Raw genomic sequence first — 23,813 nt, forward strand, 5'->3', positions numbered from 1 at the left:
GTTTTTAGGTGACAAGAAAAAACAGCAGCAACTTTAAAATAACACAGTAGGGACTTAAAAGAAGAAAGAGATGTCCCATCCAATGTCCTTTATTGGCTGCAGTAAACGTTTAAAGTGGAGGCAACTGGATGGAAACTTGTGGGATGCCGCATGGCCCTTTAAGCTGCTCGAGGTACATTCTTCTGCAGCCCCCAAGCCCAGGAGGCGAAGCCATTCGAATCTTCCAAAAATGGTTTAAACGAGCCTGACGCCAGAAACTGTGACGGTGGTCAGATGGGTGGGTGGAAGTCCTACCCCACTGTGCTAACAGTAGAGAGGAAAATCCTGACTTGCATCTCTCCACTGGTTAATGGTTCTTACTGTCTGTGATTCTGCAATGTCTTGCAAGGAACAGCAGTATAGATAATAAACAACAGAGGCCAGGGAATGGAAAGGAGAAGGTTAATGCAGGAGGATGAAGTTTCAATAAAGTATCCCTCTTCTCACCAATCGGAAGGACTGGTAGTTCTGAAATTGATGCCGTCTGCCACAGTCTAATGGAGACCTGCTTTTTGGATTTGAAACCTAATAGGATGCAAGCTGCTTATCACCAAATCACACTTTGGTCTGTCCCCCTACTCCTCTGGCTCCTTCTTTTCCTGTGAGCATCTCACCTTGTTCCACCCCTCTCATCTCCTTTAAAATCTTCATTCTCTACCACCCACCCAAGTATCAAGCCACGTATCTCACTGAGATATCTTCATCGCTTTCCTCCCTCGGCCTCTGCACCGAGCGACTTCTCATCCTTGATGATTCAACCTCCATCTCAACTCATAATGCCCTCTCTCCTCTGAGTTCAATGTCTTCCTATCCTCCATAATCTCTCTCTCCATATAATTTCTCCTACCCATATTCATGGCCACCCCCTCGACCTTGACATCTCACGTGGCCTCTCTACTCCCATCATGCCAATCATGGGTAAGGCCATCTCTGATCACTTCCTTGTATTCCTCTCCACCCACATCCCCCTTCGCCTTCCCAACCCCACTTCCTTCCGTGTCCACCCCTTGAAAGAACTCTCCCCCAAGTCACTTACAACAGCACTTTCAAATTCCCAACTGTCTAGCCTTTGGCTCTCCATTCACCATGACATTTCTGCAGCTACCGATGTGCTCAATCACACCCTTGCCTCCACTTTTGATGCACCTGTCCCCACTAAAACCATTATTCTCTCTTACCCTTGTCACTCCCCCTGGTATGGTCCTCATCTCTGCGCCCTTAAGTCCAAGGGACGTAGACATTAATGTTTATGGTGGATAACTGATTTAGCCATTCATCGCCAGATTTGGCTAGACCACATAAAGCACTAACAGGTCCAACTCTTCTCTGCCAAAACTATTCACTATTCCAGGATCATCCTGGAATGCAAAGATAAACCCCGGTTCCCGGTTTCTCTTCATTACAAACGGTCTTCTTAAACCTCACTACCCTGCCTCCTTCACCCTCATTTCCAACAACAAGTGTGAGGAGCTCATGGACTTCTTTGTCACTAAGATTGAAACCATCCATTCAGCTGCCCCTGCTGCTTCGCTCCCTTCCCCTAGCCCACTAAACTAAACTTCCCCTAAGCTTCCCCCCTGCCCTAGCCCTGAACTCACATTGTACTCTAGTTTCTCTCCTATTTCCCCTCATGCAATCCCCTCATGCATCTTGACCATGAGACCCACCTCCTGCCCCTTTGACCCTATTCCCACCAAACTGCTGACCACCCATCTTAACTGATATTGTTAACGGTTCCCTTTCCTCAGGTACTGCCCCCTCCCCTTCAAATCTGCCATCATCACCGCCGCCCCCCTCAAAAAACCCTACCTTGACTCCTGTGTCCTTGCAAACTATCGCTCCATCTCCAATCTCCCTTTCCTTTCCAAAGTCCTTGAACATGTTGTCGCCTCCCAAATCTGTGGCCATCTTTTTAAAAAATTCGTTCATGGGATGTGGGCATTGCTGGCAAGGCCAGCATTTATTGCCCATCCCTAATTGCCCTTGAGAAGGTGGTGGTGAGCTGCCTTCTTGAACCACTGCAGTCCGTATGGTGAAGGTTCTCCTACAGTGCTGTTAGGTAGGGAGTTCCAGGATTTTGACCCAGCGACGATGAAGGAACGGTGATATATTTCCAAGTCGGGATGGTGTGTGACTTGGAGGGGAACGTGCAGGTGATGTTGTTCCCATGTGCCTGCTGCCCTTGTCCTTCTAGGTGGTCGAGGTCGTGGGTTTGGGAGGTGCTGTCGGGGAAGCCTTGGCGAGATGCTGCAGTGCATCCTGTGGATGGCACACACTGCAGCCACAGTGCGCCGGTGGTGAAGGGAGTGAATGTTTAGGGTAGTGGATGGGGTGCCAATCAAGCGGGCTGCTTTGTCCTGGATGGTGTCGAGCTTCTTGAGTGTTGTTGGAGCTGCACTCATCCAGGCAAGTGGAGAGTATTCCATCACACTCCTGACTTGTGCCTTGTGGATGGTGGAAAGGCTCTGGGGAATCAGGAGGTGAGTCACTCGCCACAGAATACCCAGCCTCTGACCTGCTCTTGTAGCCACAGTGTTTATGTGGCTAGTCCAGTAAAGTTTCTGGTCAATGGTGACCCTCAGGATGTTGTTGGAGGTGGATTCAGTGATGGTTTTGCCGTTGAATGTCAAAGGGAGGTAGTTAGATTCTTTCTTGTTGGAGTTGGTCATTACCTGGCACTTGTCTGGCGCGAATGTTACTTGCCACTTATGAGCCCAAGCCTGGATGTTGTCCAGGTCTTGCTGCATGTGGGCACGGACTGCTTCATTATCTGAGGGGTTGCGAATGGAACTGAACACTGCAATCATCAGCGAACATCCCCATTTCTGACCTTATGATGGAGGGAAGGTCATTGATGAAGCAGCTGAAGATGGTTGGGCTTAGGACACTGCCCTGAGGAACTCCTGCAGCAATGTCCTGAGGCTGAGATGATTGGCCTCCAACAACTACTACCATCTTCCTTTCTGCTAGGTATGACTCCAGCCGCTGGAGAGTTTTTCCCCTGATTCCCATTGACTTCAATTTTACTCTGGCTTCTTGGTGCCACACTCGGTCAAATGCTGCCTTGATGTCAAGGGCAGTTACTCTCACCTCACCTCTGGAATTCAGCTCTTTTGTCCATATTTGGACCAAGGCTGTAATGAGGTCTGGAGCCGAGTGGTCCTGGCGGAACCCAAACTGAGCATCGGTGAGCAGGTTATTGGTGAGTAAGTGCCGCTTGATAGCACTGTTAACGACACCTCTCCCACATCTCTCCCGCAACGCCAAGTTTGAATCTTCCAATCAGGTTTCCGTCACAGTACTGAAACGGCCTTTATCAAAGTCACAAAATGACTTCCTATGTGACCATGGTAAACTATCCCGCCTTATCCTTCTCGACCTGTCTGCAGCCTTTGACATGGTTGACCACACCATCCTCCTCCAACGCCTCTCCTCCATCATCCAGCCGGGTGGGACTGCGTTCGCCTGGTTCCATTCTGATCTATCCAGTGATATCCAGAGAATCCCTGCAATGGCTTCGCTTCCTATTCCCGCACCGTTACCTCTAGAGTCCCCCAAGAGCTATCCTTGGCCCCCTCCTATTTTTCATCTACATACTGCTCCTCGGCGACATCATCCAAGAACACAGTGTCAGGTTCCACATGTACGCTGACGACACCCAGCTCTACCTCACCACCACCTCTCTCGATCCTTCCACTGTCGCTGATTTGTCACACTGCTAGCCCAACATAGATGAGCAAAAATTGCCTCCAACTAAATATTGGGAAGACCGAAGACATTGTCTTCCCAATATTTAGTTGGAAGCAATTGTCTTCGGTCCCCGGTACAAACTCCATTCCCTAACCACCAACTCCATAACTTTCCCTGGCCCCTGTCAGAGGCTGAACCAGACTGTTCGCAACCTTGGCATCCTATTTGACCCTGAGATGAGATTCCGAATGCATATCAGCTCCATCACCGAGACCACCACCTTCGTAACATCGCCCGTCTCCGCCCCGCCTCAGCTTATCTGCTGCTGAAACCCTCATTCATGCCTTTGTTACCTCTAGACTTGACTATTCCAATGCTTTCATGGCCAGCCTCCCATTTTCCACCCTCCATAAACTTCAGCTCATCCAAAACTCTGCTGCGCACATCCTAACTCGCACTAAGTCCCGTTCACCCATCACTCCTGTGTTCGCTGACCTACATTGGCTCCAAGTCCAACAACAACTCGATTTAAAAATTCTCTTCATGGCCTTGCACCTCCCTATCGGTAACCACCTTCAGCCCTACAACCCTCCGAGATCTCTGCATTCCTCCAATTCTTGCCTGTTGCACATCCCCGATTTTAATCGCTCCAACATTAATGGCCATCCCTTCAGCTGCCTAGGCCCTGAGCTTTGGAATTCCGTCCCTAAACCTCTCTGCCTCTCTACCTCTCCACCTTTAAGAGGCTCCTTAAAACCTACCTCTTTGACCAAGCTTTTGGTCACCTGTCCTAATATTTCCTTATGTGGCTTGGTGTCAAATTTATTTTGATAACGCTCCTGTGAAGTGTCTTGGGACATTTTACTACGTTAAAGGTGCTATATAAAAGCAATTTGTTGTTTTTGTTGTTGTACAAGGACAAAATGGTATGCTTTGTCTTATTGTCAATTGTCTTATAAATATAACTCCAGCTTCTCCAATCTCCACATAAATGAAATCCCTCGTTCCTGGTACCATTCTGCTAAATTACTTCTGCACCCTTTCTAAAGCCTTGACATCCTTCCTAAAATGTTGTGCCCAGAATTGAGGAAAATACCACAGCTGAGGCCTAACGGGTGTTTTATAAAGGTTTGGCATGACTTCCTTGCTTTTGTACTCTGTTCCTCTATTTTAATGCCCAAGAAGGCACATGCTTTTTTAATGGCCTTCTCAACTTGTCCTGCGACCTTCAAAGATTTGTGTACATATAACCCCAGGCCTCTCTGTTCCTGCGCTCCCTTTAAAATTGTACCATTTAGTTTATATTGCCTCTCCTCATTCTTCCTACCAAAATGTATCACTTCACACTTAGCTTCGTTAAATTTCATCTGCCATGTGTGCCCATTTCACCTGTCTGTCTGTGTCCTCCTGAAGTTTGTAAGTATCCTCCACATTGTTTACTACATTCCTGAGTTTCATGTCATCTGCAAACTTTGAAATTATACCCTCTATACCCAAGTCCAGGTTATTAATATATATCAAAAACAGCAGTGGTCCTAATACTGACCCCTGGGGAACACCACTGTATACTTCCCTCCAGTCTGAAAAAAAAACTTTCACCACTACTCTCTGCTTTCTGTCCCTTAGCCAATTTTGTATCCACACTGCAACTGTCCCTTTAATCCCATGGGCTTTAATTTTGCTAACAAGTTTATTATGTGGTACTTCATCAAATGCTTTTGAAAGTCTGTATACACAATATCAACCACACTACCCTCATCAACCCTCTCCGTTACTTCATCAAAGAACTCAATCAAGTTAGTCAAACACGATTTTCCTTTAAAAAATCCGGGCTGACTTTCATTTATTAGCCCATACTTTTCCAAGTGCCAATTAATTTTGTCCCGGATTATTGTCTCTAAAAGTTTCCCCACCACTGACGTTAGGCTGACTGGCCTGTAATTGCCAGGTTTATCCCTCTCCCCTTTTCTGAACAGGGGTGTAACATTTGCAATCCTCCAGACCTCTGGCATCACTCCGATGTCTAAGGAGGATTGGAAGATTATGGCCAGAGCCTCCTCAATTTTCACCCTTACTTCCCTCAGTAACCTAGGATGCATCCCATCTGGACTGGGTGACTTTTTTACTTTGAATACTTCCAATCTTTTAAATACCTCCTCTTTATCTATTTTTATCCTCTCCAATATCACTACTATCTCCTCCTTTACTGCTACATTGGCAGCATGCTGTTCTCTAGTGAAGATCGATGCAAAGTATTCATTTATTACCTCAGCTGTGCCCTTTGTCTCTACATGAAGAGCTCCTTTTTTGTCCCTAATCGGCCCCACCCTTCCTTTAACTACACTTTTACTATTTATATGTTTATAAAAGACTTTTGGGTTCCCTTTTATGTTAGCCACTAATTCATTCTCATACCTTGTCTTTGCCCCTCTTGTTTCCTTTTTTAGACCTCCACAGTACTTTCTGTATTCAGCTTGGTTCTTTACTATATTATGAATCTTACATTTATCATAAGCCTCCTTTTTCTGTTTCATTTTAATCTCTATATCTTTAGTCATTCAAGGAGCTCCAGCTTTGGATGCTCTTTCTTTCCCCCTCATGGGAATGTGTCTACACTGTACCGGAACCATCCCCTCCTTGAAGGCCTCCCATTGTTCAATTACTGTTTTGCCTACCAATTTCTGATTCCAATCCACCTGGACAAGATCCCTTTTTAACTCACTGAAATTAGCCCTCCTCCAGTTAAGTATTTTTTACGCTTGATTGTTCCTTGTCTTTTTCCATAACTATTCCAAACCCGATGATATTATGATCACTGTTCCCCAAATGCTCCCCTACTGAAACATGCTCCACTTACCCCACTTCATTCCCCAGAACTAGATCCAGCACTGCTTCCTTCCTCGTTGGGCTGGCAACACACTGATCAAGAAAGTTCTCCTGTACACATTTTGGGAATTTCTCCCCCTTTTTGCCCTTTACACTGTTACTATCCCAGTCTCTATTGGGATAATTGAAGTCCCACATTATCACTGCTCTAAAGTATTTGCACCTTTCTGTAACTTGCCTGCAAATTTGCTCCTCTCTCTCCTTCCCACTATTTGTTGGCCTATAGTATCCACCCAGTAGTGTAATAGCTCCTCTATTGCTCCTTAATTCTAACCAAATAGATTCTGTCCTTGACCCCTCAACTACATCATCCCTTTCCAGTGCTGTAATAGTTTCTTTGATCAATACTGCCAACAACCCCTCCCTCACTCCTTTCTTTCCTTCCCTATCTTTCCTGAATACCTTGTAGCCAGGAATATTAAGTTCCCAATCACCCCTTCTTTGAGCCAGGTCTCTGTTACTACCACTATGGCATAGTCCCATGTGGCGACTTGTGCCTGCAGCTCACCAAACTTATTTACCATGCTACATGCATTTACGCACATGCACTTCAAACTCATCTTAGACTGCCTCGCATTTGCCCCCTGTCTGATCCCTCCTATTTCTGAACTATTCTTTACTCTAGAAGGGGATAGACAGGCATTTCTGCAACCGCAGACGTGAGTCCCGAATGGTGTGTTGCCTCTCTGGTGCCAGACTAAAGGACATCACTGACCGGGTGCAGGACATTCTGTGAGGGGAAGGGGAACGGCCACAAGTCATGGTCCATGTGGGAACCAATGACATAGGAAGGAAAAGGGTTGAGGTCCTGCAGTCAGAAGACCTACTACTTGCCTCTCCCTGTCCTCTGTGCACCTTGTTTCTCCTCTAACGTTTCATGCTGGTGACCATCCCCCTGCCAAATTAGTTTAAACCCTCCCCCACAGCACTAGTCAACCTCCTCACAAGAACATTGGTCCCAGCTCTGCTGAGGTGCAACCTGTCCATTTTGAACAGGTCCCTCCTGTCCCAGAACTGGTCCCAATGCCCCAGGAATCTGCAGCCGTCCCTCCTGCACCATTTCTCCAGCCACGCATTAACCAGTCTTATCCTACTATTCCTATACTCCTTAGCACGTGGCACTGGGAGTAGTTCAGAGATTACTACCTTTGAAGTCCTGCTTTTTAACTTCCTCCCTAGCTCCTGAAACTCTCAGCTTCCTGTATGCACTGTAGTGACGCCAGCCGCCCCTCAAGCTCAGAAATTCTGAGCTTGAGTTCGAGCAGTTGGCGGCACTTCCTGCCTATGTGGTTTCCCAGGACACACAAAGTGTTTTGGAGTTCCCATATGGCACAGGATGTGTAGGCGACAGGCCCCAGCTGTCCTGCCATGTAAGTTTTTTTTGTCTGGGTGTTGTTTGTTTGGTTTATGTATGTTGAGCATTTGTCCTGCCCACATGCACAACACTACACTTTTCCAAATTAAACATGATTTGCCAGTCACGAGCCCAGTCCCCCAACACATCGAGATCTGCCTGAAGCAGTTGGGCATCGTCTACAGTCCTGATACTCGCACAGATCTTGGTATCAGCTGCAAAATTGCAGATCATACCTCTAACACCTACATCTAGATCATTAATAAAAATAGTAAAGAAAATCAAAACTGTAAAGATAGTTAAGTAACACCTTACAGTCTAGTTGCAGTGGCATCCTTTTCAGACTGAATACTCAAGCTGGTACTAAAATTTCCAAGTGTCTAATGCCTCTGGACTAGGAATACTGATTGCTGTTGGGCTGTGCAAAAGCTGCTGCTGATGGAGCAAATGACAGCTTGAAAGTGATGCAAGTGTTCAGGGTGAAAGATTTATATTCTAGAGAGTTCCAGGTCATGTTCTCATGGACATGTTTTTAATTTTTGACACTTCATTTAATGCATTCTTCTGCATTTTGGAGCTGATTGTAATTCTGCAGTGAGGTCATCTGGATTAGAAGTCCGGACAGTAGTCCAAAGAATTGTCCATTTACAATGAATCTGCTACTGATTTTAACAGTTGAGACTGGCAGCAGATTTGTACTGTGAATGTGGCAAGTTTGTTTCTTTGGACTTACTTGGTGGGTTTGCAGCAGTCCCGCAGAAATCTGAGCCCTTCCTAAGGTGTCGATGCCCATGTAAACAGCAGAAGCATCGAAAGCGATGGCAGCTTCTCCATCTGCATGGAGCTTCCTCTGCAATTGAGAAAAACGTTGAACCATTGCATTAAAACTGAGCCATGGTGACCCATGTGAAGTGCAGGAACTTTGAATGTCTGTCAGTTTTCATCCACAATCCCGGACAAGAGGACACTGGTTCCGAAACGCTGACTATCTGCACAGGGATAGTTCTCATTTAGGTGATTATCGTATCTTGGAACCAGCTTACTTCATGCAATCCTTTCGGTCATGCTTCCTGTTGCTCTTTTGTGCCTAAATCTTTCTCTTTATCTGCTGACGTTTTTCTCTGATCATCTCCTGTAAGGCTCTATCCCTCCTTCTTCAACTAGGTCTCCTCCATTTCCTCTCTGGCTATCTCAACCACCAAGAGGTAACTGGTTCACTCCACACATGCATGAATTCTTAACCCCCTTGTACACATTACACTTGAACATCCCAACAACATGTGATGTATTCGCAGTCTATTTCTTCATTGTCTACCAAAACATTTTGTTGAATAGGACATGAATAAGTTGTAGTGTAAAACCAAAGGTGCAATGCAAAGCTACCAGCAAAGGCTACCACCTGGGCTTCTTGTTGTGTCTCCAGAGTCAAGGCTACCTGTTCAGTAAAACTAAACAGTGGACACTAGACTCAGCTAGGCAAAAACCAGAGCCATAGAACCATAGAAAAGATACAGAAGGGGGCCATTCGGCCCATCGTGTCCGCGCCAGCTCGAAGAACATCCAGGTGCCCATTCTAATCCCATCTTCCAGCACCCGGTCCGTAGCCCTGCAGCTTACAGCACTTTAGGTGCAGGTCCAGGTACTTTTTAAAAGAGTTGTGAGTCCCTGCCTCTACCACCAATTCGGGCAGTGAATTCCATACACCCACCACCCTCTGGGTAAAAACGTTTTTCCTCATGTCCGCTCTAATCCTTCTGCCAATCAGCTTAAATCTGTGTCCTCTAGTTCTTGAACTCTCCGCTAGGGGAAACAAGTACTTCCTGTCAACTCTACCTGGGCCCCTCATAATTTTGTACACCTCAATCAAGTCACCCCTCAGCCTCCTCTGCTCCAAGGAAAACAACCCCAGCCTATCCAATCTCTCCTCGTAATTTTCAAGCCCTGGCAACATTCTTGTAAATCTTCTCTGCACTCTCTCCAGAGCAATTACGTCCTTCCAACATCTCTGGATAGCAGAGCAATGGGAAGTGAAGGCAACTTCACTTGCCTGTATGCACCTTCATCTTTAAATGGGCAAGTTGTTGGGTCCAGTGCATTAAAACTGAGTCATGGTGGTTCATGCAGCAGGACAGACCAGGAGGTTTTAATCCCGCTGATTTTTAGCCACGAGCTTGGACAAGTAGCCACTACATAAGCACCCTCCATAAACTTGAGCTCATCCCGTTCACCAGTCACCCCTGTGCTCGCTGACCTACATTGGCTCCTGGTCTAGCAACGCCTCGATTTTAAAATTCTCATTCTTGCTTTCAAATCCCTCCATGGCCTCGCCCCTCCCTATCTCTGTAACCTCCTCCAACCCTACAACCCTCCGGGATCTGTGCGCTCCTCCAATTCTGGCCTCTTGCGCTTCCCCGTTCTTCATCCTTTAAGACACTTCTGAAAACCTACCTCTTTGACCAATCTTTTGGTCACCTGTCCTAATATCTCCTTATATGACTCGGTGTCAAATTTTGTCTGATAACGCTCTTGTGAAGTGTCTTGGGACGTTTTACTACGTCAAAGGTGCTATATAAATGCGAGTTGTTGTTGTTGTGATAGTAGTAGTAGTAGTAGTATATCTAAAACACTGCCTTGTCCGTGACATGTATGGGCCTTAATAGAATGCATGAGGCTAGAGTACTTCAATGGCTTTATCCTGATCATTCATCAGGGAGTGAGAGTCTAATTGAGAATATAATTTCAGTCTAAAACATTTTTCCTTTAAAAATGCCCTGAAGTGGCTGCCCATCCAATCAGGGCTTCCATCTTTGTAGAGCTTCCAAAATGTTTGTGCCTGTCCTTGGCTCCCAGCACTCCCTGCTGCTCCACTAAAAGTCCTGATTGGCAGATAACCACTGCATCATAATTTTTTGAGGTACATTTAGGAAGGAAATAGTTTTCCCATGTTAATACAAGGATAAGATATTCTAGAACATCACGCTATAGTATACCATTATATTTTGCATGTTGGATAACAAAGCTTTGATTTTTGAATGCTAAGTCAAAGTCCTCTGTCGCTTAATTTTCCTTAAGTACTGCAATGCTCATTCATTTCGTATAAGATCGATATTTTACTTCAGACTGGTTTGAAATCTTACACAGGGTTTCCCGGACCACGTGGTGATCAGGGGCTACCAGGTCTCCCTGGGCTGGATGGAAATGAAGGCCCTCCTGGAAAAATGGGTGCTCCAGGCTTTCCCGGTCAAAAAGGACTCCCAGGCGATCTATATGGTGCAGAACCAGGTGCCAAAGGTCAAATAGGTCAGCCTGGAAAACTAGGATTGAAAGGAGCTCCGGGAGATTCTGGGTTGCCAGGACCTACAGGTAAAGTTGTTTCTGTGTTGGTTTTGCTGATGTACACTCTGTTTGTGGCTTCAAAATTAAAATTAACTTCACCCCAGGGCCCTTATTGCAGTGTGGCGACTTCTCTGGAGTTTTGATTTGCAAATTCTTGTGCTGTGGCTCAGTTTGGTAGCACTTTCACCTCTGAGTCAGAAGGATTGTGGGTTCAAACCCCACTCCAGAGACTTCAGCACAAAATCTAGGCTGACACTCCGGTGCAGGACTGAGAGAGTGCTGTAAAGTTGGACTTGCTGTCTTTCAGATGAGATGTTAAATTGAGGTCCCATCTGCTCTCTCAGGTGGATGTAAAAGATCCATTGGCACTATTTTGAAGAAGAGGAGGGGCGTTCTCCCTGGTGTCCTGGCCAATATTTGTCCCTCATCAACCAACATCACTAAAACAGATTATCTAGTCATCATCACATTGCTGTTTATGGGACCTTGCTGTGCGCAAATTGTCTGCTGCGTTGCCTACATTACAACATTGACTACGCTTCTAAAGTACTTAATTGGCTGTAAAGTGCTTTAGGACGTCCTGAGACTATGAAAGGCGTTATATAAAATGCAAGTCTTTCTTCTTTTACTCTTTGTACTAATAGATGAAAAGTTAATTTTTAAGTAGATTTTTTTTTAAAGGATAGAGTTACATTTTGAACTGAGTCGATTCAACTAAACGTTTTAAAACCTGTTTTCTCCCAGGTTTTGACGGTAGGCCAGGGTTTCCCAATACAAAAGGTGAAAGGGGGCAACCAGGCTACCCTGGTCATCAAGGCTTGCCAGGACCTCCAGGCGCTAGTGGACCAGATGTCATAACAGGTTTCCCGGGTGAAGGGGGAAGGCCCGGTGAGCCAGGACAGCCAGGTAAGTCACCAAATCACTGGCTGAAGTCAGCCCAGATAATCAGGCTCAGCTTCCATAAACAGTTGTCAGAAAACCAGTAAAAACCAAAAACTCTGCAAACCCAGTCGACTTGAATAACCAGCAAGTGAAATGCATAGGGATGAAACCTGTATAGCTACAACATGTAGAGTGTGCTGCATTAGGTTCAAAGTTCAGACTGTATACACAAAAAAAATGCATATGTATAACATATTCTTTCAATATGAATGAATACATGCTTGAAAAGTAAGGCTGAGACAGTTTACAGGTCTGCAGTTTTAATTCCAGTTGTAATATTCAATTTCCAACACTAGGAGCTGATTGTGAGATCTATAAAAGCATGAGCTACCTCTCGCTGACAGATACAGCAACTCTCAATTATATTTCATTGGATTGACATTCCCTTATGATGCACATGCCAAGAAGAATCAGTCCCAGATCTCAGTGCACTGAATTTTTAAAAAATAAATCCTTGAATACCTTTCAAATGAGAACTAAAGTTTTTCTGCTTTTTTTTGTGCTCCTGTTCTTCCACTGTCTTCTTTTGTAGGGTCCTCCTCAGAGTAAGTTCTTTAGCGGGAGAAGCGGGGCAATTTACTCCAGCTGTTTCTTTGTGTTTTCCCTCAGCGTTGCTTTGTACGGATATCGGCTGGATCATGTTTGTCATTGTACAGCATTCCATACAACTTCCTGATTAAAAACTGATCTGAAAACTCACCTAAACAATACAAGTGAGTGATGGGGAGTTCCTGACCCTCATACTTACGATTTTTTTTTGGACTAGGATGGAGCAGCTCACATCATTGCCGTCAAGTTTGGGCGGAAGTCGGGGCTAGACCCTGTTAATGAGGCCCGAGAGTTAAAATGGCCTGGGCCTCACGCCAGCGAGTCATGGCCAGCCTCGCAATTGCCTCTCGCCACCGGTTAAAATCGGGGCTTTTTTTTCCCCTTAAATCCTTTTTCTCCCTGGCAGCCCATGAACTACCATGCAGGCTCTTCCAGGCTGGAAGGGTCAGAAAGAACCAGAATTGTGTGGACAGACAATCAACATGCATCTTCCTTCCACTCGGAGGACCAGATAGAATATAGAACGATCAGGTCAGCCTGAAACCATGTATTGTTCTCCGTCTGGAATAACAGAATGATCTGGACCATCCATTATTATGTATCATCCAGCAGGGGAGAGGTAAAATATTCTGGGTCATTCATAATGCATTCTTCTCCAATAGGGATAACCAAAGATTTCTGGTCACAGATTTTCTCGCCAAAGCGTTCTCAGTTTCTTTCCATGATCTGTGTATAGGAGTCATGAATGAAATGGGGTGAGGTGGACTGTGTCAAGAGCCTTGTTCTTCTCCTCCTCTAACTCCAATATATTTGGATTTTCAAAAGGCTTTCGATAAGGTACTGCATAGTAGACTCATGCCTAAGGTCAGAGCATGTGGAGTCAGGGGACAAGTAGCAGAATGGATAGCAAGCTGGCTACAAAACAGAAAACAGAGAGTAGGGCTTAAAGGCAGTTACTCAGACTGGCAAAAGGTGGGAAGTGGTGTTGCACAATGATTGGTGCTGGGACCACTGTTGTTCACCATTTACATAAATGATTTGGACTCAGGAATCAGAAATACAATTTCAAAATTTGCAGATGACATCAAATTGGGGGTATAGTTAATACTGAGGAGGACTGCGACAAAATATAGGAAGACATTAATAAACTTGCAGAATGGGCGTATAATTGGCAAATGAATTTCAATATAGATAAGTGTGAGGTGGTATATATTGGTAGGAAGAATAAGGAGGCCATATACTCCTTGGAAAATAAGACTCTAAATAGGGTAGATGAGCAGAGGGATCTGGGGGTACAGACACACAACTCACTAAAAGTAGCGACGCATGTTAATACGGCCATAAAAAAAGCAAACCAAGCACTGGGGTTCATTTCTAGAAGGATAGAATTGAAAAGCAGAGAAGTTATGTTAAACTTGTATGGAACCTTGGTTAGACCACACTTGGAGTACTGTGAACAGTTCTAGTTTCTTTATTATAAAGAGGATATAGAGTCACTGGAGAAGGTGCAAAAAAGATTTACTAGGATGATACCAGAACTGAGAGGTTATACCTACAGGAAAGATTGAACACGCTGTGGCTCATTTCTCTAGAAAAGAGAAGACTGGGGGTGATCTGATGGAGGTCTTTAAAATTATAAAAGGGTTTGATAGAGTAGACGTAGAGAAGATGTTTCCACTTGCGGGGGAGACCAGGACTAGGGGCCATAAATATAAGATAGTTACTAATAAATCCAGTAGGGAATTCGGGAGAAACTTCTTTATGCAGAGAGTGGTTAGAATGTGGAGCTCTCTACAAGGAGTAGTTGAGGTGAATAGCATAGATGCATTTAAGGGGAAGCTAGATAACCACATGAGGGAGAAAGTAATAGAAGGGTATGCTGATAGGGTTAGATGAAGTTGGAAGGGAGGAGGCAAGAGTGGAGCATAAACACCGGCATGGACCTGTTGGACTGAAAGACCTGTATCTGTGCTGTACATTCTATGTAATTCTATGTAACTCTGGTGACGGAACCAGAATGCTTCAGTGTGAACATTTATTGGTCTTGGTCAAATATTGCTGATACTTATCCGACTGAGGAAAGCACATCGAAGTCACGGACAACCCTGTGGTTTGAACTTTGTCACCTTCTGGTTGCGTGTCAGGTTTGTGGTTACTTGAGATAACAGGTCACTTCATGTCTTTTATTTTTTGGGGAGGGGATTAATTTGTCATCTCTTGATATATTTTAGAGAGAAATTCTTCCATTTTTACCTGACTCTGTTCATCTGTTCACACATGTTGTATTCTTCCATGCTTCTGTTCCATTCATCACCCACCAACTTTCCATATCTGGTCTCAATCGAATTGGTTGCGGGTACTGCATGTAGGCTGCGAAGGTGAGAGGGAGTTGACTGTAGCATAAAGCAAAATGGCCTAACACTCATGCTTTATAAAGCTTTGGTCGTTGCTGTACTCATTCTGCCTGTAGAGTGGAGCCCGCTTATTATCGTACCTTAATTATACATTCAATACTTTTCAAGAGGTACATTTTTTTTGCCTCTTTCATATGGCCAATGGCATATTTCTATGTTGGGGTATGCTGAAGAATTCCAGTTCTAAAAGTGCTGAGGCAGTCAGCACGAAATAAAATAGCCTGTTAAGGTGGGGAGCAAGAAAGTCAGATGGACATTAATGATCTTAGCTCAAGTTGTGAGAAAAGGAAGGTCACAGAAATATTCCAAAACTATTGTGAGATGATTGAGAGGAACAAGCGATGCTTGCATGATGGTTATGTGGGCGCAGGTAAAAGAAGGGAACTGACACCTGGCTCCTTACCACGTGACACCCGTAACCTGACCGAAGGGTGTAGAAATCCACTCACCCTTTTTTTTAAATTAGTGAAATCAGTATGATTCTTACAGACTGAACTGAAGATCCAGTTATCATTTGGATTTTTCAAAGCCAAGCTACAAATTCATAATGCTTTCAATTTTTTCCCAAGAAAATGAGCAGGCTCCACTATAATCGTGCTTGCGGCTAATGCTAAGCCAATGGGTGGTAAATCACCGCAATGAGTAGTGAACTTGTGTTTAATTTATAACAGATAAGTTGCCACCAGACTACTGATGTGATGCTTGTTTTCAAACTGTCCTGGCTTCTTAACATAACGGCTTAAATATCTGTGGTAGTGATCTCAGTACTGTCTGGTATGGTGATATTCACACTGCTTTCTTATCAATGGGTTGCTACATTTATGATTTCAAAGTGCTTTTTTTTTCAGAACCAAACTATTTACAAAAAAGGTACAGGACCACATGAATTTTTTTCCAGGACATTGAGCAATGGGCAGATGATCACCTCCTAGGCTTATGCAGTGGTTCTGTTGAGTTAGCCAGTTGAATATGTAATAAACTTTATCTTCCCTTCTTTCCCTGTGGGGCTGCTTAGCTTTCACTCGATACTTTCCCTTTTATGGCATGGCAGCTCAAAGGTTGAGGCTTTGAACCTAATTCCTGCCATCAGTGGTGCAGAGCACTGGGGCACGAGCATACTTTATGTCGACACATACAGTATTCACTAGCTACACTGGTGTTGATCCTAAGGAATTTTGTTCAGTCAGTCGTGTTTCTGGATTGAATTTTGCTCCATTATAATGGAAAAACTACAATACCAGGCTTGTTAGTCTGACCGTTAGTCTCCTCTGTTCAGTTAAAAGAAGAGGTTTACACTGCTTTATATTACCCTTTATATATAAAGCAAGTTACAAAGGAGATGGACCTTTTTTGTTGTTGTTCCCAATTCAGCCCTCCTGTCCTGAAGATGCTGACAAGTAGTGTGGTAAATTTTCACGGGTACCAGTAGCTAGACCAGGGAGTCATTCTTAATGTGTGAGGCTATACGGTGAGTGTTGCAATGTGGGATGTATTGCAGCTGAGCTCAGTCCTGTCTTCAAACGATGTTCACACATTCCACTAGGGGTCATTGTGCTGCAATTGAGCGAAATTTGTTTCCCCACCCCCTTCCCAGGCTCAGGATACTCAAGACTCCGACAGTTGATCTGGCTGAGATCAGATAACTCAGTACAAATCAGGATCAAATCTGGGATCTTCCCTGTCTATGTCACTTAGTTCCACATCAGGCATGTTACTTTACCAACTGTGCCAGCACAGATCTTTCCTCGCAAATAAGAAACTGAAGCACTTGAACTACCAAAGCACACTGGTATCTTTTACATCTCTGAGCATATTATGAACACATTTAAGGGGTCGTTTTCTAATTTGGTATTCCTGGGAGTGCCTTGCCTGCTGGGAGCATACATCAAATATTCGGGCACATAACCATGTATAGCACATGCCCACGTTTCTGATATACGGGCAAAGTCGGGAGTAGGAAGTCAGAAAATTACCTCCTTAATTTTAATTGGGTGCAAGTTGCACTGATGCAAGTAAAGAGCGTTTACAGCAGGGCTACGTTCCCAGAGTGGAGACTCATTAGATGAGAGCGCAGTTGAAGAATTGTGGCTGTAGTATTCCCAGGTCTTGAGGCTGCGTTCCCAGAATTTGCCTTCAGTTCCATCTATTCATTTCAAAGCTAGCTTATACAAAACCCTACTTTGCAGTACTTGAACAAGTTCTTAAAACTAGTTTTACTGAAAGCGCAAAATCGTATTGAAACCCATCCTATAGCTCATATGTGCAGCTAGCCAACAGGTTTTTAGTGACCATTTTAGTGTCATTGCATTCATTGCTAGGTGAAAAGTGTGAACCTATTTAAACTCCCATGTCCAAAGTTCGAGAGACTAATGTAGGATTGTTCCGCTCGGGTGGTCCCTGTCCTGGGAGACTGTCACAAATGAATCTAATCCTGTGCTTAGTCAGTGTCCCACACATGCACACTGCCAATACTGATCACTGACTAATGATGAGGTATAGGAAACTATGGCCATTTCTTGCCCTCTTTACTCCAGGGATGCTACGGGTGATTTTTTTTTATTGTTTCACTCCGCTGCCAACCTGAATACCTTTAACATGTACCTCCTATCATCAGGCTGTTTATTGTGCATAGCGCTCCCCAGTTTCATCTATAGTGTCCAGACCATTTCTTCCAAGAGTATCTTTGTATTAAGTTATTTTCATTTCGAGCTTTGGCATTTATATATTTTTTTATTCATTCATAGGATGTGGGCATTGCTGGCAAGGCCAGCATTTATTGCCCATCCCTAGTTGCCCTTGAGAATGTGGTGATGAGCTGCCTTCTTGAACAGTACGATAGCATATTGGTTATGTTACTGGACTAGTAATCTAGCGGGCTGGACTAATAAACTGGAGTTATGAATTCAAATCCTGCCACGGTAGCTGTGGAATTTAAATTCAATTAAATAAAATCTAGAATTAAAATACTAGTATCAGTAATGGTGGCCATGAAACTATCAGATTGTCATAAAAACCCATCTGGTTCACTAATGCCCTTTAGGGAAGGAAACCTACCGTCCTTACCCGGTCTGGCCGAAATGTGACTCCAGACCCACAGCAATGTGATTGATTCTTAATTGCCCTCTGAAATGGCCTAGCAAGCCACTCAGTTGTGAAATCTCGCTAAAGAAAGTCATAATAAGAATAAAACCGGATGGACCACTAGGCACTGGACACGACAAAGGCAAACCAAGCCCAATCAACCCTGCAAAGACCTCCTCACGAACATCTGGGGACTTGTGCCAATTGGGAGAGCTGTCCCACAGACCAGTCAAGCAACAGCCTGACATAGCCATACTCACAGAAGCATACCTTTCAGCCAACGTCCCAGACTCTCCCACAGTGCTGTTAGGTAGGGAGTTCCAGGATTTTGAACCAGTGACGATGAAGGAACGGCGATATATTTTCAAGTCAGGATGGTGTGTGACATGGAGGGGAACGTGCAGGTGGTGTTGTTCCCATGTGCCTGCTGCCCTTGTCCTTCTAGGTGGTAGAGATCGCAGGTTTGGGAGGTGCTGTCGAAGAAGCCTTGGCGAGTTGCTGAAGTGCATCCTATGGATGCTACACACTTCAGCCACAGTGCGCCGGTGGTGAAGGGAGTGAATGTTTAGGGTTGTGGATGGGGTGCAAATCAAGCGGGCTGCTTTGTCCTGGATGGTGTCGAGCTTCTTGAGTGTTGTTGGAGCTGCACTCATCCAGGCAAGTGGAGAGTATTCCATCACACTCCTGACTTGTGCCTTGCAGATGGTGGAAAGGCTTTAGGGAGTCAGGAGGTGAGTCACTCGCCACAGAATACCCAGCCTCTGACCTCCTCTTGTAGTCACAGTGTTTATGTGGCTGGTCCAGTTAAATTTCTGCTCAATTGTGACCCCCAGGATGTTGATGGTGGGCAATTCGGTGATGGTAATGCCGTTGAATGTCAAGGAGAGATGGTTAGACTCTCTCTCATTGGAGATGGTCATTGCCTGGCACTTGCCTGGTGCAAATGTTACTTGCCACTTAACAGCCCAAGCCTGGATGTTGTCCAGGTCTTGCTGCATGCGGGCACGGACTGCTTCATTATCTGAGGGGTTGCGAATGGAACTGAACACTGTGCTATCATCAACGAACATCTCCATTTCTGACCTTATGATGGAGGGAAGATCATTGATGAAGCAGCTGAAGATGGTTGGGCCTAGGACACTGCCCTGAGGAACTCCTGCAGCAATGTCCTGGGGTTGAGATGATTGGCCTCCAACAACCACTACCATCTTCCTTTGTGCCAGGTATGACTTCAGCCACTGGAGAGTTTTCCTGCTGATTCCCATTGACTTCAATTTTACTAGGACTCCTTGGTGTCACACTTAGTCAAATGCTGCCTTGATGTCAAGAGCAGTCACTCTCATCTCACCTCTGGAATTCAGCTCTTTGGACCAAGGCTGTAATGAGGTCTGGAGCCGAGTGGTCCTGGCGGAACCCAAACTGAGCCTCGGTGAGCAGGTTATTGATGAGTAAGTGCCGCTTGATAGCACTGTCGACGACACCTTCCATCACTTTGATGACGATTGAGAGTAGACTGATGGGGTGGTAATTGGCCGGATTGGATTTGTCCCACTTTTTGTGGACATGACATCCCCGGGCAATTTTCCACATTGTCGGGTAGATGCCAGTGTTGTAGCTGTTTTGGAACAGTTTGGCTAGAGGCGCGGCTAGTTCTGTGTGACCAATATCACATTATGCTTTGGAAAATTATTTCATGATTCCTTATAATTTATCAGGAACATTTTTTATAGGTGCACAGCATGATATTATTATCATCTTTGAATGGCAAGTCTTGAATCTCACCATGAGAAGTCTCTCTATCATTTGATCATTTTGCAGCTATAGTGCCTTGCTTGTGAAGACTATAATTTCTGCCGGAATACAATATTGTTGTTTCCTCCATTTACTAAACTTAAGCGAGCCAATTAATAGAGCCAATCATCAGGTGCTGCCTGCATCTACGCCCAAATATAAGCTGATCCCCTTCGTAATGCACAGCCTGCTCATTTAAATACATTTTGGCTGCTCCTGGCACATAGCACATGATGCACTGTGGGGTCAGGAGTTGGAATGTCGGATGTCAGCAGTAATGGAAGGTCTGCCGCCATATTTCTCCTGCCTACATCCACTGGGGACTTAAGTCTCCTTTCATGATTTGGCTACTGAAGGCCAGAGATATATGGTGACAATATACAAGGGTGGCCCTATAATCAAGGAGAGGGCCAGCTGGATCAAAATTTTCCTTCTGCCTCACTGGCCTTCCCTGAAACATCTGCTCTGAACGGCCAGTCAGTGATTAGAGTGCTGCTCAGACACTCCAGTCGCATTATGAGTATGCCACCTAATTTAAATATTTCCTGGGGCCTTAATCAAACTTGCGCACATTTTTGGCTCAGGCTCCCAGTGTACTATGTGTAGTTGACCATGTTTTGATTCACTCGCTGCTGCAGGTGTGTTCCAAGTCTCTGGCTTTTCCGCCAATAATATGGGCAACTAACATCACATTATTGGCCCCAGTGACTTTGATATCACTTGCATTACATCGTAGACAGGCTTGAAGAGTTCAAAACCATTAAATCCCCATGGACAGATTCTATATACCAGAAAGTAACACTAGAGATAAAATCTACAAATTTCTGATAATTATCATGAGAGAGTCAGTGAATGCAGATGTAGTCCCACTGGATTAGACACATGTCTTTTGCTCTTCTGACTCTTGCAATTCGTGTATGTCTGCCTTCCTTTGATCCTTAAGTGGCAGAACCTTAAGCTACCTTGACCCTACACTTTGGAACTCTCTCTCTATATACCTCTTTGCCTTGCTACCTTTCTCCTTACTTTCAAAAGCCTTCTCAAAACCTTTTTCTTCAAGCATACCTTCAGTCACATCCTATAACTTTTCCCCAGTACTGATCACTGTCTGTCTTTCTCACATTAAGCATTTTGGGACATTATTGAATTGAAGTCACTGTTATAAATGCAAGTTCTTGGTGTTTCACTTATGCCAAGGCTGCTAATAGATCTGAACTACACAAAAGCTGAACATTCCAGAAAGAGCAGTAACAAGAGCTTGAGGTAAAAATGCAGCCATTTGAATTTGAAAAAGTCAAGGAAGCTATAAATAATTGGAAAGCGGGCTGACTGATACGTGCTCCTGAAATAAAAGTATTGCTTTATTATTTTGTCAGCCTTTGCTCAGAGGTAGCAACCTTGTCTCTGAGCTAGAAGGTTGTGGATTTGATCCCACTCCAGAGACTTGAGCACATAATCAAGGCTGACAGTCCAGTGCTGTACTGTTGGAAGTTAAAATGAGATCCCCATCTGCTGTCTCAGGTGGATGTAAAAGATCCCATAACACTATTTGAAGAAGAGCAGGGGAGTGTTCCTGGTGTTCAAACCAACATTTATCCCTCAACCAATACCACCAAAAACAGATTATCTGGTTGTTTATCTCATTGCTGTTTGTGGGACCTTGCTGTATACAAATTGGCTGCTGTGTTTCTCTACATTTCAAGTGACTGCACTTCAATAAAGTACTTAATTGGCTGTGAAGCACTTTGAGATGTCCTGAGGTCAAGAAAGATGCTATATAAATGCATGTTTGTTCATTCTTTCTTCATCTACTCTTGTGAGAAGATGTTATTTCCTTCGAGGTTTGTTGATATTGAAAGGGTGGAACCATCCTTTCTGTTCCTTCCCTCCTCCAAAGTGTGATATCGCAGAGAAAATATCCTTCTTTCACATTGCCCTGCAGACCTCCTGAATAAAATATGGCAATGCTGATGAGCAGAAGCCCGTAACTGTGATACTCAACCAGTGCAGAAATGTCTCTGTGGACTTGCTGCATTATTTTGATTCTGTCTGATGTGTCTCTTGGGTGGCTGAAAAGGACCAGAATTGCTAGGGGGGAAAATTACACTAACTTTAATAGTTCATCCAAATGATCCAGCACAGTAACCCCACTTTTGGAAATGTTTGCTTCACTCTTTCATAACCGTCAGTGCCCTGACAAAATTATCTATAATTTGCTGTTGGCACAACCTCTGGTGTTGAGTCGTTGAGAGGCAGTAAACACCTGGACTGAAATATGCTTGTGCATAACGTTCTTTCAATTTGTATCTGTAGAAAGATAGTTTTATGCAATGAATTGGCTTCCTGCCTTATTCCTGCATTGAGTGATAGGTTGAAGTTGACCCGTTGCCTTGTGTTTCCTCAGCTTCTCACTTGGTTTGAAGGCTTCAGGCTATTTACCTTGACGTGTGCAGCTCTGGGAAATGTGGAATCAATCGAGTCCTCTCTTCCCCCAGTCTGTGATCCCTCAGAGAAGAGAAAAAGTGGAAGTGCTCATTCTTGTATTTCTTCATCCCCTATTCTTTAAGATGTTCTGCGTTTCTTTTTCTGGTATTTGTGCCTCTCCCAGGAGATTACATGGCTGCTGGAGGAGCGTAGGACGTGTCCAGTCACGATGCTCTAAGCATCCTGAATGTGCGGCAGTCTTGATAGACCTGCTGGTCCTTTCCTGCCCGTCATTTTTGTATGTTCGTATGTACCTCGCAGCACTGAAGAATGGAGTGAGATGGAATTCTGTATGACAAAGTGTGACAAAGAAAATTGTATACATATATATTTGATATGTATTAGAGACCTCATTTGATAGACTTACTTTTGCTTCCAATACTGTCTCAGTTTGAACATGAAGTACCCAGTATGGAGCCACAGATTCCAAAAGATCCCAAGTTTGAATCTGATCCGTGCTGAGTTAGCTGCTCTCAGGGAGGTGGTGGTAAGAGTTATGCAGTTGTCATTACTCCCCCTGGCCTTGGGAGGAAAAAATCAGCCAAAATCTCTCTGTGTGTGGGCTTTGGAGAGGGCAGGAATGGGCTCAGTTGTCAACACTCACTAGCTAAATTTACTCATGAGAAGTGGCTACAATATGAGGTGTTGAAGAGTGGCTGATGCCTGTAGAACTGTACTTCAAATACAGGCTAATACTTCAGGGGAGGGCAGAAATTGTAGAGCATTTTCCTTCCAACTGAATGACTTAAGTACCAGGAGAGCACTTACTGGCGCAGTTTGATGAGTATTAAACACTGAGTAGAACCAAGTTTGAAAGAATCAATGCAGAGAGAGTGGATTTCGTCACCCCAGCAAATGCTAACTAGTTAAACCAACAGGAGAAAACAAAAAACGCTGTCAAAAATTAGTTGCTTATTTGCTTTGCAGTAGTTGAACATATTGCATCTTAACATCTTTTTTCCTCTTGAGATTTGACATTGAAAAGTTACTGTCTTACTCGTAGGTTTCCCTGGACCAAAAGGTTTTGTCGGAGATCGTGGGCCCTCAGGTCCTTCTGGTATGAAGGGATTCCCAGGAATGCCGGGTAATTCAGGTCTCCCTGGGACACCAGGTTTACCTGGTGCTCCAGGAGAGCCTGGTCGTGATGGTCTACCTAATCCATATGGAACAAAAGGTACACAATTTTCTTTTTTGTATTACTTGAGGTGATAATATTCATTGTCATTTAATAAGAGCTTTTGTGGCAT

At 44.4% G+C, this 23,813-nt stretch overlaps 1 protein-coding gene across 5 annotated transcripts in view; it reads left to right on the plus strand.

Annotated features, from left to right (window-relative positions):
• Nucleotides 1-23,813, plus strand: part of LOC137333091 (collagen alpha-6(IV) chain-like) — a 356,547-nt gene that overhangs the window by 276,189 nt on the left and 56,545 nt on the right. For all 5 annotated transcript variants that reach the window (XM_067997216.1, XM_067997215.1, XM_067997219.1 and 2 more), the window contains 3 exons: nt 11,111-11,332; nt 12,050-12,211; nt 23,570-23,740. In XM_067997216.1, coding sequence (XP_067853317.1) covers nt 11,111-11,332; nt 12,050-12,211; nt 23,570-23,740 — 555 coding nt within the window. The remainder of the gene's footprint in view (nt 1-11,110; nt 11,333-12,049; nt 12,212-23,569; nt 23,741-23,813) is intronic.

This window comes from Heptranchias perlo, chromosome 15, assembly GCF_035084215.1.
Source record: "Heptranchias perlo isolate sHepPer1 chromosome 15, sHepPer1.hap1, whole genome shotgun sequence".
Lineage (NCBI taxonomy): Eukaryota > Metazoa > Chordata > Chondrichthyes > Hexanchiformes > Hexanchidae > Heptranchias > Heptranchias perlo.